General features: G+C 40.0%; 1 protein-coding gene and 1 pseudogene across 1 annotated transcript; both read right to left on the reverse strand.

The window, feature by feature from the left end:
* Window positions 1–3,220: 3,220 nt before the first annotated feature.
* Window positions 3,221–3,992, reverse strand: LOC118570289 (annotated as a pseudogene).
* Window positions 3,993–8,020: 4,028 nt separating this feature from the next.
* Window positions 8,021–9,097, reverse strand: LOC118570562 (trace amine-associated receptor 7a-like). The gene has a single exon (XM_036169147.1). It carries the CDS (start codon window positions 9,095–9,097, stop codon window positions 8,021–8,023), a length of 1,077 nt encoding a protein of 358 aa, XP_036025040.1.
* Between the last annotated feature and the right edge of the window lie 5,844 nt (window positions 9,098–14,941).

Here is a 14,941-nt window from a genome sequence, read left to right on the forward strand (position 1 = left end):
ACATGACATTATTAGATAAGGACTCTCCAAAGTTGTCTTTGAGATTGTTTTCTGTGGCCATCTACGACTGGGCATGCAGCCTACCCTTAAGAGTAGTTTGTTTCCCAAGTGAGATGCCCTTAGAGAAAACTAAATTTTTGTTTGCAAATGATTATGAACTGGAGATAGCTTCTGGGTCAGGGATGGTCCTGTTCTTCTTTCAGCTCTAGGACCCTATCTGGTACAGACCTGTGTAGACCTTTGCATGTTGCCTCAGACTCAGACTCTGGGAGTTCATATGTGTGGTGTTGTATTTAGAAGGCCTTATTTCCTTAGTGTCCTCCATCTCCTCTAGCTCTTATATTCTTTCCTCCTCTTCTTTCTTAGGGTTTCCTGAGCCCTGTGGGGAGAGATTTGATGGAGAATCCTGAGTGTTCTGTGGTCTCTTACTCTCTACTCTCTTCATATTATCTGACTGTGGGTCTCTGTATTTTTTCCCATCTGCTACAAGAGGTTGCTTCTCTGATGATGGCTGAGCAAGGTACTGGCCTATGAGCATAGCAGAATGTCATTAGGAGTCATGTTATTGCTGTATTCCTTTAGCAGAACAAGAAAAGTCGGGTTTTGCCTAGGTCCTTGGGCTATCTAGTCTCAGATCCTTACTTACCCAAGCAGTGTTAGTTACAGGTTCTATCTGTGGAGTGGGCCTTAAGTCAAATAAGATGTTGGTTGGTTACTCCCACAAGTTTGGTACCACATTGCACTAGCCTGTGTTTCACATAGGTCACCATTGTAGATTGCAGAGTTTGTGGCTGGATTGATGTTTACTTTCATCCTTTGGTACCCTGCAGAGTCATTTCCAGTATCAAGAACACTAGTTTATAAGGGTGGAGGCTCTAGTTAGGCATCAGCTTGACTTCCTCATTTTCAGTGAATTGTTGTCTTCAGCAATAGGGCCTTGCTCTCAGTTTATGGAGAGCAATCTATATAGCCTTAGTAACAACTTGAGTTGTTTAGGGGTTCCTCAAAGACCCCTTTGGCCAACAACTCAATTAGATGTAGTCCATTCCTAGTACTGGGAACTTCATTTGGTGAGAAGAAATTTCCAATTGGAGCTTTGTCTCCCCATATTTTAGCATCTTCATTTAGATAACATTCATATATACACATATTTTAAGAAGCTTCTACTATATTATGCTTCCATATGACCCCTCAAATGGCCCTTAACTTTAGCTTCTCTCCCAGTGGTCCCTCTCATCCCTCTCTTCCCTTCCATTCCCTGCTTTATGCTCCCATTCCAGCTCCCCACCCCACCCATCTATAGCTACCTATTCTAGTTTCCTTTCCCAGGGAGATCAATGGGTCCCCTGACCCAGTCTTATTGACCATTTATATTTCTTCTTCTGAGTATACAGCTGATTTGTCCATTGTATTCTTATATGTTCTAGATACTGGACTGGGAGAGGAGGAGTGAGAGAAAATTGTGGTCAGGATGTAAAGTAAATTACAAAAAAAAAAAAAAATGTAAGAGCCAGAGGAGATGCGGAACATTAAGGAAATAAATAAATAAATTCTTCTAAGCACAACACCACACATATGAACTCCCAGAGTCTGAGGCAGCATGCAAAGGGTCTACATAGGTCTGTACCAGATAGGGTCCTAGAGCAGAAAGAAGAATAAGACATATACCACCATCCCTGACCCAGAAGCTATCTTCAATCGATAACCACTTGCAAATAAAATTTTAGTTTTCTCTAAGGGTATTGGTGAAATTATTAAGGCCACTCCACATAGTTAAAAGGGAGGTTTATTTTGTGGGGTAACTTACAAATGAAGGGATAGGTAGATTGTAGGGTCTTGGAAAGGTATGGCGCAGTCCGGCGGTGTTCTCTGGAGAACTCTGCTTGGTCTACCTCCAGTGTACAGGGTCTGGGCACCAAGAGATCCCTCTCATTTGGATCCTGGGTCTTCAGGGTCCTCTTTCAGCTCCGCCTTGTAGGTGTGAAGCCTCAATGGGGGTTGGAACTTCCAGGCCAAGGCCAGAATGGCTACCCACTACATAAGGGCATCTCACTTGGGAAATAAACTGCCCAGAAGTCAATGGTAAACAGAAAATGAACTCAAAGACATCTTTGGAGGTTCCTTGTCTCATAATGTCCTGTCAAGGCTCCCCTCTTTGATTTTTTTTTTATTTTAAAAATTTTATCTTATTCTTTTTAAATTTTATTTTATTTGTTTTTTTTTCTTTTCTTTTTTCACTATGCAGGTCCTTTGCATATATATGCAAATATTTATATTATGGCTTCCAGTTTATTATTTTTATAGGATTCCTGAAAACAAGAAACTATTCTTTGTACCTTTTCTTGGGTTCTTTTCCTTCTTTTTATTTGTTTTGTTCAGTTCTGATGTGTTAGTTTTTGTCATATTATATCATCATACTATATCACATTTTACTTTATTATTATTCCATAGAAGCCTGTTTGTATTTTAATGAGTGACTGAAAGGGAATAGATCCAGATAGGAGGGAAGGTGGGGAGAAACTGGGAGGAGTAAGGAGTTGGGAAACCATGATAGGGTTGTATTATATGAGCCAAAATAATCTCTTTTTTACTATTTTTTTTCATTTATTTTATATACCAACTATGGTTTCCCCTCTCTCTACTTTTCCTGTTCCCTCCCCTCACCTCCCATCTACCCACCCATCCTTTCCATTCAGAAAGGGAAGGCCTCCCATGGTAGTCAACAAAGCATAACATATCAACTTGAGGCAGGACCAAACTAATCCCCCTGGATCAAGTTTGGTCAAGGCAATCAAGTATGGTGATTGTGTTCCCAAAAGTCAGCTTAGTGCCAAGGACAAGTCCTGGTCCCACTGCTAGGGACCCCACATACAGACCAAGCTACACAACTATCACACACATGAAGAAGGCCTAGGTGGGTCCTATGCAGGCTCCCTAACTGTTGGTCCAGAGTCCATGAGCTCCCAAGAGCTCAGGTCAGCTGTCTGTGGGTTCCCTGTCATGACCCCCACCCCCGACTCCAGCTTGTAGAATACCTCCTCCCTTTCTTCAACAAGACTCTCAGAGCTCAGCCATGTGCTTGGCTATGAATTTCTGTACCTGCTTCCATCAGTTACTGGATAGAGTATCTCTGATGACAATTAGGGTAGTTACCAATCTGATTTCAGGAGAAGGCCAGTTCAGGCACCCTCTCCACTATTGCTAGGAGTCTTAGCTGGGGTCATCCTTGTGGATTACTTGGAGTTTCCCTGACTCCAGATTTCTCCCTAACCCCAAAATGCCCCCTCATCAAGATACCTCTTTTGCTGAAGAGAATTTTGCTGAAGAGAATGATCATAACAAGGGTAGGTATGAAGAACAAAGAAAATCTATCAAAACAATTTGGCAGCCCCTTACACAGTTGAGAGCACTCACTAAGCTTTCCATACCTTTGGCACTGATGCCTGTGTAGAACTCAGCACTGCTGTACACCAAGGGCAGAGTCCAGGAGATGCTGATGCAGATTCCTGACACAGACACTGTGAACTTGGTGGGATGGACCAGACGGTCAGTGACAGCAATGTACCTGTCGATGGAAATGAAGCACAGGTGGAGGACAGAAGAGTAACAAAATGTCACATCACAGCAACTGTGAAGGCTACAAAATTTGTCTCCAAAGTACCAGCAGCTCTCGATGGACCTGACCATGCTGAAGGGCATCACAGAGATACCCACCAAAATGTCAGCAATGGTCAGAGAGGTGATGAGGAAATTGGCTGGAGAGTGCAGCTGCTTGAAATGGAGGACTGAAATCACCACCAGGAGGTTCCCACACACTGCCAGCACAGCCTCAAAGCCAAAGACCATGTACAGGATGACCCTGACCCTTGTCGAGTAGGGTGTTTTAATGCAGGTTCCATTCATGTTCTCATAACAGAGCTGCAGGGCTGGTTGGGAAAAGTTGTTGGTCATGAGTCTGCTTTATGGTGCTTGAGGGATTTCTGTCCTGGTAGAAGACAACAGTAATTTTGAGATCTAAAAATTAAAGAAATGGAATGCCGTATCAGCAGAATTGATTTTTAAATATTGCCCAGGTTTATTTTCCTTCTTTATGATTGTGTTTAGCTTCATCCTTAACTCTAGGTATATCTGATATAAACCTTACTTTAGTCCAGAAATTATTACATGAACAGTTGGAAAAATAATCTTAATTAAATTTTGAGTTCTGGAGTTTAAAAAAATCATACAGCATATTTGATTGCTTACTTTAAGTATTTTCCCAGTTTGCAACCTTTACACATAATGAAAAATTGAAAGACATTTAAAATTCTGAAAATTATCCTGAGTTTATAATCACTTAATAATTATATAATTATCCCTAAACTTCATCACTAACCCTAAGCAAATGTCCTATGAATTGTCATCAGCCCAGAATCGTACTATCTAGTTTATAAATTATTTTACTTAGATACCTGTTCACCCCAGTGATGCTCTTCCCTGCAAAAGATAATCACACACACACACACACACACACACACACACACACACACACACACACAGAGTAAATATTAGAATTTTCAGGCAGTCAGCCAACCCACTTCAACCATTATAAAGTCCTCTAAGATGGTCCCTGTGGCATGAGGTGTGAATCATAAAGGGAACTTAGCTTTGATAATTACAATCACTAGTTCTTCTCTGAAGTGTGTTCTCTGTGTCGTGCCACTTTGTAGAGCTGATTCTCATTTTCACCACCCTTGGGATACTCTCAGTTCAAGAATCTTGAAAGAGCCCAGCCCAGTATTCGACTCCTTTATGATGTTTCTTTACTCACTCATCTGCCTTCAAAGTTTACACACCCTGGGACTAAAACAAAAATGAACAAAAGAAAGACTACTTTACCCAAAAATGGGGTTTGGGGGCAGCATATGAAAGGTCTAAATCTACTTTTTCCTGTCTTTTGTGGTCTCTCGTGGAGTTTGGTGTTTGCAATCCTTCCCCTATGAGTGTCACAATTACTTTTCCATTGCCATGACAAAATACCAAGACCAAAGAGGTGGATAAATGAAAGCATTTAATTTGGGCTCACACCTCCAGAGGGTTAGAGTCCATGGCCATCATGGTGTGGAGCATTGGCAGCAAGCAGACAAGCATGACACTGGAGAACTAGCTGAGAGACAGAGAGAGCTGACTGAGATTGGTGTGGGCTTGTGAACATCAAAGCTCACCTCAAGGCCATGTCTACTAATCCATTCCAAACAGTTCCACCAACTGATGACCATGTATTCAAGCATATGAGCCTGTGGGGACCATTCTCATTTCACCTACCATTTAGGTATAGAGGTTTGTATTTATAGGGCATATGAGGAGCCTCAGAGATGCCATCCTCCCCAGCAGCTCAGCATTAATGTGTCACAGATACTGCCAAACTCACTTCCTGCCAGTGTTGAGCCCATATGTCATGCCCATGATGGAGACAAGGAAGTAGAGCCAGACATCTTCCCTACTCACGGGACTGCCAGTTTAACCAAAAATAGGTGTGTGGCTTCAAAGGAATTGTAAAGTCTACAGCACAAGTAATGTGATTTGGAGAGGGAGTAATTGAGTAGGAGAATTGGCCCTTCTAAATACCTAACAAAAATTTTCTGACCCCGGCTTATGCCCAGTCCTGAGACTGAAAGGGAACATGACACAATTCTGTCCATGCATCCAGGTGGGGAGAGGGTGACTGGGTAGCAATGGTGGAAGAAGTATTTGAAAGAAACTCAGAGAAGTAAAGAGGGGGGTGACTGAACCTATCAGAAATGAGGGAATGGGGTATGGTACAGGAGTATTATCTTGTATATAATATAATACAGGAGCATTAGTTCATTTAATGGAAATTGAACAAAAAATTATTTTTAAGAAAAAAATTTTAAATACATTCAAAACAACAGTTTCAGAAACCAAAGCTGAACTGCGAGCCTCAGATACTGCTCCGGTTGCCAGCCCGTGTATCAACTGTGCTTATTTCATTTTGTGTATTGGTATATCTTAGTAGTAGCAATTCAGTGATGAAGCCGGGAATGACTTACACTGTGCTTTATGGCATGGCAGCCAGGCAGAAGGGTATGAAAAGTGAGAGAGTCAGGCAACTACATCAACACCTTTTCTGACCTAGAGTCTCTCATGGATGATTTATCAGGAGTGCGGGAACTCAAGAAGGAAACTGAAGAGCTAGAGCTGCCAGAGAGGATTTTCTGTTTGAGAAAATCTCATAAATCAACCACCAATGGGAAGATAATAAATACTAACTTTTTACCACAGAAATTTGCTGAAGATTGAAATAGAAAAATAACCTGCCACCTAGGTTAAAATCATTAAGAAAAACACATTGGAATAATAGTAGGAAGTAATAGTAGGAAAGCAAATGTTAGAAATGTTTTATGAAAGCAGTCATTCAGTTAATCACCTACCTAATTTATCATGGAGATGTTACCATCTCTGTAAATGCTTTTGAACGCAGACATTTACAGTATGCATCAATTACTGTAAAGCTTTTGTTTGTGAACACTGTCACTCAAGTGAAGAAGGGACACTGTTCTATGGCTGCAGGATAAGTCACTCTTATTGAAACAGCTGAAGTCAAAAGAAACCAATGATGTTTAATAACTGAGCTGAAGAGCTATGGGCAGAGGACATTAAGGAGTCTGAGGAGCCTTTAGTCATCTGCCAATCACAAAGACAGACTTCCTCAAACACATTAAATTAAGAAAAAAGGCAAAGGTGATAGCTTAAGCCTCTAATAAGAAATTCAGAAAGCTGAAGCAGGGGGATTTCCTGAAGTTCCAATGCAACATAGAGTCTGAGCTACAGAGAAAGGCTCTATCACAAATAAAAATCAGAACTAGGATAGAACCTAAGGGGAAGATTTACCAGTTTAAATAGATCTGACAATAAAACACAGCACACTTTAATAATAAATAGTCTTGGTATATGTCAACATGGAAATTAGAAATAATAAGAAGCAAGGACATTTCAGTATGTCTTAATAATTTTGTCAAGTATAAAAGGCTCAATTTTTTCTTTATTTTTCTATTATATGCATGGGTGTCTTTCTTGCATATATGTCTATGCCCAATGAGCTTGCAGTGCATGCATAGGCCTGGAGTTCACAGATGGGGCTATAGTTACAAAGGGCTGTGAACTGTAATGGAGTGTCCTCTGAAAGAGCAGCCAGTGAGTGTTTTTAACTTCAGGGCTGTTGTTCCAGCCCCAAGACTTGAAGTTTTATAATTTCCAGTCTTAAACATATTAATTAAGAATAGTATATGCAGTTTGTTTAGTCCTCTGCTGTACAATGAATTCTGGTTTATTATTACATCAGTCATTTAAAAACACAGAGCTATATTATCCAGGGTAAATTGTACAACAAATTCAGGCCTTTACAGAGAGGAGGTTTAGAAACACATTGTGGAACCTAACAAAAATGTATTTTCCAGATTCGAGGTGCTTGCATATTTTGTCCTTTCTCTGAGTGTTTTCTTCTTCTGAATACATCATTAATTTGGCTTTTGTGTATACCTTTGAAAACTGTTTTATATCTTTAGAAACTTTACAAATTAGTGACGGATCAGCTGATTTATAAATCACATTGAATAAATCCTCAACTTCTACAAATAACAACTTGTAAAGCTTTTGGACAGTGACCATTCCTCTGTGTGCCTGTTGCCTAGAAAGCAGGTCACTAAACTACATATTGAAAATTGAGGCTTAAAAAGTCTAACAAAAGACAACAACTAGAATTTTACAAAGATAGGAAAAGGAGCCACAGGGAACTGAGCAACACAAATCAATACAAAACAGAGTGAAAAAAAAAAAAGGTTAGATCTGGAGTCATCTACTTCCATTACAGATAGAAACTAATGAAGAAAATAGAAGCTGGATTCAAGTGCTTCATTTAGAACTGAAGTGTAACAATGACTCTACAAGATAAGATGTGACACTCAATTCTCTGGTGATGTTCTGCAATGACACCCTTTTCAATGCCTACTAACTTGAGAATCTACTCAAGAAACAAGTTGGTAGCTGAGGAATTCTCCCTCAAGATTCTGCCAGTGACAATCAGTCTGATGGCTTTTCGAAACCAAGGATAAAAGAAAGCATAAATCAAAGGGTTCATGGCTGAGTTGTAGTAGGCAATCCAAATTAGTATTTCATACACATATGTGGGTGTGATGAAGCCCAGGAAGGCATCAATGATGGAGTCAATGAAGTATGGCAGCCAGGAAAGGAGGAAGGCTGCCACAGCGATTCCCAGGGTTTTGGCTGCTTTCCTCTCCCTCTTGGCCACCCTGTCCTTGTAGCTGTCTGAAGCCTTGGCTGTCTGGTCACTCATTCTCTCAATCCTCTGAGCCTGTTGCTTAGCAATGAAGAAAATCTTAGTGTAGACAGTTATCATGACAAGTGTGGGGATGAAAAATAACAGAAAATTGATAAAGACCCAGTTTTGATTCACTGGGACTTGACAGCCTCCCACACAGGTGAGGGCAGTCACTAGATCTTCCAGTCCGGCTTTATTTGCCCCTGTGTAAAGTAGGGAAAAGCTATAGATGATGGACAGGAGCCAGGAGAAGGCAATGCACTTGCCAGAGACAGATGCAGTGAACCTGGTGGGGTAAGTCAGGGGATCACTGACAGCAATATATCTATCAACAGAGATGAAGCACAAGTGAAAGATAGAAGAATAACAAAATGATCCATCAAAATAAGAATGAAATGTGCAGTAAGTGTCCCCAAAGTACCAGCAGCTCTCCACAGACCTCACTGTGCTGAAGGGCATCACAGTCAGTCCCACCAAGAAATCAGCACAGGCCAGGGATGCCACCAGAAAGTTGGCAGGAGAATGCAGCTGCCTGAAATGAAGAATGGACATCATCACCAGGAGGTTTCCACACACAGCCAGCACAGTCCCAGAGCCAAAGACTGCATAGAGGATGAGGCGAGGGCCTGGGGAGTAAGGGTTCCTGATGCAGGATCTGTTCAGGTTCTCATAGCACAGCTGGACAGATGTGGGAGGGACCAGATCTTCACTCATGATTGTGGCTAGATCTCTGAGAAAACTGCCATCATCTGTAGACATGTATGCTATTCCAAAAATCCTCAGGAAAAAATACAAAATATGTAATTGCTAATGGATTTTCATTTCCTAAAATTATTTGCTTCCTAATGTATTATCAAGCTTCTTTATTACATGAATGCTGCTTAAGTCTGTTTCAGTTTTTTTTCCTCTGATTAACCTACTTCCTCACATCTCAAAAGCAGCAGTCTATTCTGTGACCCAAGTTTCAATCCTACCTCTTATGAGCATTTTCATCCTTATTTAACTAACCTATGGTAATACCCCAAGATGCCAAAGACAGTGTGTCCCTAGGACTGAATCCCCATGGTGTAAGGTGAGGTAAGTGAGAACTTGCCAGTGAGTGTGTTGTTTGTGCTACAACCAAGTTTTCCCCTTCTCATTTGCTAATGACAGATGACCTCTCTGTATAATGTAGGTGAGCATAATGCCTGCTGTAACAGAACTTTACCAAAATTGGAAACTTTGTTCATTTATTAAAAATTACCTCTTCCCTTCATGAGAATTGCAATGTCTCTTGTAACAAAAGTGATCAAAATTCCGGCATGAAAGCTCTTTCTTCCTTCTGGCATTCATCCTTGTCAGAGACATAAGATACACAGTTGTGAGAAAAACTACTTTTCTCCAGGCTCACTTTTGGAAAAGTGGGGTTATAGACTGCAAGGGTTTGATCATGGAATAACGTAAGGAGGCTAGGATAACAAACAGGACTTTCTTCTCTGATTTAACAGAATCATTAGAAAGATACTGTAAAATTTGAATGTGGAAGGAATCCTCAGACTGTGCTGTGACTCTATTATACTTTGGAAATATTTCTCCTTACAAAACACTGTTACAGAATCTTCCTGGGCTCTGAGAAGTCTTTTCTATTGAAAATCTGGGCATTAGTACTGGTTTTTGGACTAAGTTGTATATTATACTTTAAATAGTTCACATTAAAACCTACCTAAAGATTTTTAACCTATTTTTGCCTTCATCAATACATATGAACATGAATCTTCCCTGTGTTTTAATGGTAGTCAAAATGGAATTACCTTCTTCATAATAATGACAATAATAATAATAATATATAAAATAGTTTTTATTTCTTTTTTGCCTAGTGTAACAATAAAAGTTCAATACACTTTGAATTACAGATATGGTTTCATTCAAAATAAAACCACACTTTCATGGCAAGGAGTTGCCAGTAAACAAAGTGCTGGCATTATACTTGTCGGGATGGGAGTTTAGATTCTTAGCATCTAATAAATGCCTGATAGACATTGATGCCCACCTGTAACACCAGTGTTCAGAAGGAAGACACAGTTGATTCCCAGAATAAGTGGGCCGGCTAGAATAGTAGTATTGGCAAGTATGGATTCAACCAAGAGACTTTGCCTCAAAGAAGAAGGGGAGAGCAACTGGATAATTCTTCTAGCCCAAGGCCATAGACCCCTATGTAGAGCACATCACTGTTGTTAGGTAAGCAGGCTGATCCTAGACTAGCCAATTGTGAATACTGCATCCATAAACAGGAGTATACAGATAAATATAACAATACTAACTTTGATTTATTTGGGTACACTGTAAAAAATGATGTAACTGCATCATGTGGTAGTGACTAGAGTTGCTGTAAGCCCTAGAAAGGGAAAGGCAATGCCCTATAATACAGTAAACACAAGATTGGTCAGGTCCAGGTAGAGCAAAACTTCACTTCAGTGTTTTTATATTGTAACTATTCTACGTTTACATTAGACAATATAAACTCAATAGTGTCATCCAGGTTAATTTGACCTTTGCTCTTAGGTTAACTCCATAAAAACTTAATGCTGGCACCATTTGTTGAAGATGCTTTCTTTTTTCCATTGTACATTTTTAGCTTCTTTGTCAAAAATTATATGTTCATAGGTGTGTGGTTTAATGTCAGGGTCTTCAATTCAATTCCATTGGTCCACATGTTGGTTTTTATGCCAGTACCAAGCTGTTTTTATTATGGTAGCTGTATAGTAGAGCTTGAGGTCAGGGATTGTAATGCCTCTAGAGGTTGTTTTATTGTACAGGATTCTTTTGGCTATCTTGGGTATTTTGTTTTTCCATATGAAGCTGAGTATTATTCTTTCCAGATCTGTGAAGAATTGTGTTGGTAATTTGATGGGGATTGTGTTGAATCTGTAGATTGCTTTTGGTAAGATTGCCAATTTTACTATGTTAATCCTACCTATCCATGAGCATGGGAGATTTTTCCATTTTCTGACATCTTCTTCAATTTCTTTTTTCAGGGACTTAAAGTTCTTGTCATATAGGTCCTGAACTTGCTTAGTTAGAGTTACCCCAAGGTATTTTATATCATTTGTGGCTATTGTAAAGGGTGATGTATCTCTGATTTCCTTCTCAGTCTGTTTGTCTATTGTATATAGGAGGGCTACTGATTTTTTTGAGTTGATCTTGTATCCTGCTATGTTGCTGAAGGTTTTTTATAAGCTGTATCAGTTCCTTGGTTGAATTTTTGGGGTCACTCATGTATATAATCATGTCATCTGCAAATAGCAAAAGCTTGAATTCTTCCTTTCCAATTTGTATCCCCTTAATCTCCTTATGTTGTCTTATTGATCTGGCTAGAACTTCAAGTATTATATTGAATAAGTATGGGGAGAGGGGACAGCCTTGCCTTGTTCCTGATTTTAGTGGAATCGCTTTGAGTTTCTCTCCATTTAATGTGATGTTGGCTGTTGGCTTGCTGTAAATTGCCTTTATTATGTTTAGGTATGTTCCCTGTATTCCTGATCGCTCCAAGACCTTTATCATGAAGGGGTGTTGGATTTGGTCAAATGCCTTTTCTGTGTCTAGTGAGATGATCATGTGGTTTTTTTCTTTGAGTTTGTTTATATGGTGTATTACATTGATGGACTTTCATATGTCGAACCATGCTTGCATCCCTTGGATGAAGCCTACATGATCATGGTGGATAATTGTTTTGATGTGTTCTTGGAGCCTGTTTGCCAGTATTTTATTGAGTATATTTTGCACCAATGTTCATGAGGGAGATTGGTCGGTAATTCTCTTTCTTTGTTGCATCTTTGTTTGGTTTAGGAATCAGGGTAATTGTAGCCTCATAGAAGGAGTTTGGTAATATTCCTTCTGTTTCTATTGTGTGGAACAATTTAAAGAGTATTGGTATTAACTCTTCTTTGAAGATCTGGTAGAATTTTGCACTGAAACCATCTGGCCCTGGGCTTTTTTTTTGGGTGGGAGACTTTTAATGACCGATTCTATTTCCTTAGGTGTTATTTGACAATTTAAATAGTTTATCTTGTCTTTATTTAACTTAGATATGTGGTACCTATTCAGAAACTGGATGTCAACATGTAGAAGGCTGCAAATAGATCTGTACCTGTCACCGTGCACAAAACTTAAGTCCAAGTGGATCAAAGACCTCAACATAAATCCACTTACTCTGAACCTGATAGAAGACAAAGTAGGAAGTAATCTTGAATGCATTGGCATAGGAGATCACTTCCTAAATAGAACACCAGTATCACAGACACTGAGAGAAACAATCAATGGGACCTCTTGAAACTGAGAAGCTTTTGTAGAACAAAGGACACAGTCAACAAGACAAAGTGACAGCCTACAGAATGGGAAAAGATCTTCACCAACCCCACATCTGACAGTGGGCTGATATCCAGAATATATAAAGAACTCAAGAAATTAGACCAACAGTCCAATTAAGAAATGGGTTATAGAGCTAAACAGAGAATTCTCAACAGAGGAAGCACAAATGGCTGAAAAAAAATTTAAGGAATTGCTCAACATCCCTAATAATCAGGTAAATGCAAATCAAAATGACTCTGAGAAACCACCTTATACCCGTCAGAATGGCTAAGATAAAAAACACTGAAGACATCTTATGCTGGAGAGGATGTGGAGCAAGGGGAACTCTTCTCCACTGTTGGTGGGAATGCAAGCTTGTCCAGCCACTTTGGAAATCAATATGGTGCTTTCTTAGAAAATTGGGAATCAGGCTCCCTCAAGACCCAGGTATACCTCTTTTGGTCATATACCCAAGGAATACTCAATCATACCACAATGGCACATGCTCAGCTTTGTTCATATCAGCATTGTTTGTAATAGCCAGAACCTGGAAACAACCTAGATGCCCTTCAACTGAAGAATGGATAAATAAAATGTGGTACATATACACAATGGAGTACTACTCAGCAGAGAAAAGCAATGACATCATAAGGTTTGCAGGCAAATGGATGGATCTAGAAAAAAATGATCCTGAGTGAAGTAACCCATACTCAGAAAGACAAACATGGTATGTACTCACTCACAGTAGGATACTAGATGTAAAACATAGATGACTAGACTGCTACACAACTCCAGGGAGGCTACCTAGAAACTACAGGACCCTAACAAAGACACAAGGATCACCCAACAACAGAGAAATGGATGATATCTACATGAGCAAACTGGATGTGAGGTAATGAAGGGCAAGGATCAAGGGAAAGAGAGCTTAGTGGAGTGGTAGATACCAGCTGCATCAAGAACAGAAAGGGAGAACAAGGAAAAGGAGACCATGATAAATGAAGACTCCACAGGAATAGGAAGAAGCAAAGTGCTAAGAGGTCCCCAGAAATCCACAAAGATACCTCCACAATAGACTACTGGCAATGGTCGAGACAAAGCCTGAACTGATCTACTCTGGTGATCCAGATGGCCAAACACCCTAACTGTCATGCTAGAACTCTCATCTAATGACTGATGGAAGTGGATGCAGAGTTCCACATCCAGGACCCCAGGTGGAGCTCTAGGAGTCCAATTGGTGAGAAGGAGAAGGGATTGTATGATTGAGAATTGTTGAGACCATAATTGGAAAAAGCACAGGGACAAATAGCCAAATTAATGGAAACACATGAATTATGAACCAAAAGCTGTGGAGCCCCCAACTGGATCAGGCCCTCTGGATAAGTGAGACAATTGAATAGCTTGAACTGTTTGGGAGGCACCCAGGCTGTGGGACCAGGACCTGTCCTTAGAGCATGAGCTGGCTGTTTGGAACCTTGGACTTACACAGGGCCACTTTGCTCAGCCTGGAAGGAGGGGATTGGACCTGCCTGTACTGAATCCACCAGGTTTAAATGAATCCCCAGGGGAGTCTTGGCCATGGAGGAGATGGGAATGGGGGTGGGTTGGGGAAGAGGGTGGGAGAGGCGGGAGGAGGGAGGACAGGGGAATCCGTGGTTGATATGTAAAATTAAATTAAATTATAAAATTAAAAAATACCTTAATGCTGATGTAAGATTTAAAGATATTCCTTAAGTCTGTGATATGCTTTTACAAATGTTATTTCCACAGTTTACAACTTTATTTTTGGTAAATTGGTTCACTAAAGGTCAGATCAAAGTTAGACAGAGGTTTTACTTCCTTGGGGTTTAAGACTCTAACCCTGAGAGCATGATTCTCAGACAACGTTTGATTCTTTGGTGAATGTAAGTTTTCCTTCTCATTTCTACACTTGACCATCCATTTACAAGTTGTTGGCTCCTGAAACACATTAGTAAAATTCCACTAAGTTGTCATCCTCCAAGTGATAGAGAGTGTGAACCATTCCTCTTTAGAGAAAGATGTAGTAATGATGGTCTGCGGTCATAGCACAGCCATAATTAAGAAGACATTTAGTAGAGGTAATAGGGAGAAAGGTTTTATGCCCTATCTTTGTGGGCTGAAGTCTAACACAGTGGTTCTCAATATTCCTAGTGCAGTGACCCTTTAATTCAGTTCTTCCTGTTATGGAGACCCCCTCAACCATAAAATATTTCATTGCTATTTCATAATTGTAATTTTGCTACTGTTATGAATCAAATG

Source organism: Onychomys torridus, chromosome 19, assembly GCF_903995425.1.
Source record: "Onychomys torridus chromosome 19, mOncTor1.1, whole genome shotgun sequence".
Lineage (NCBI taxonomy): Eukaryota > Metazoa > Chordata > Mammalia > Rodentia > Cricetidae > Onychomys > Onychomys torridus.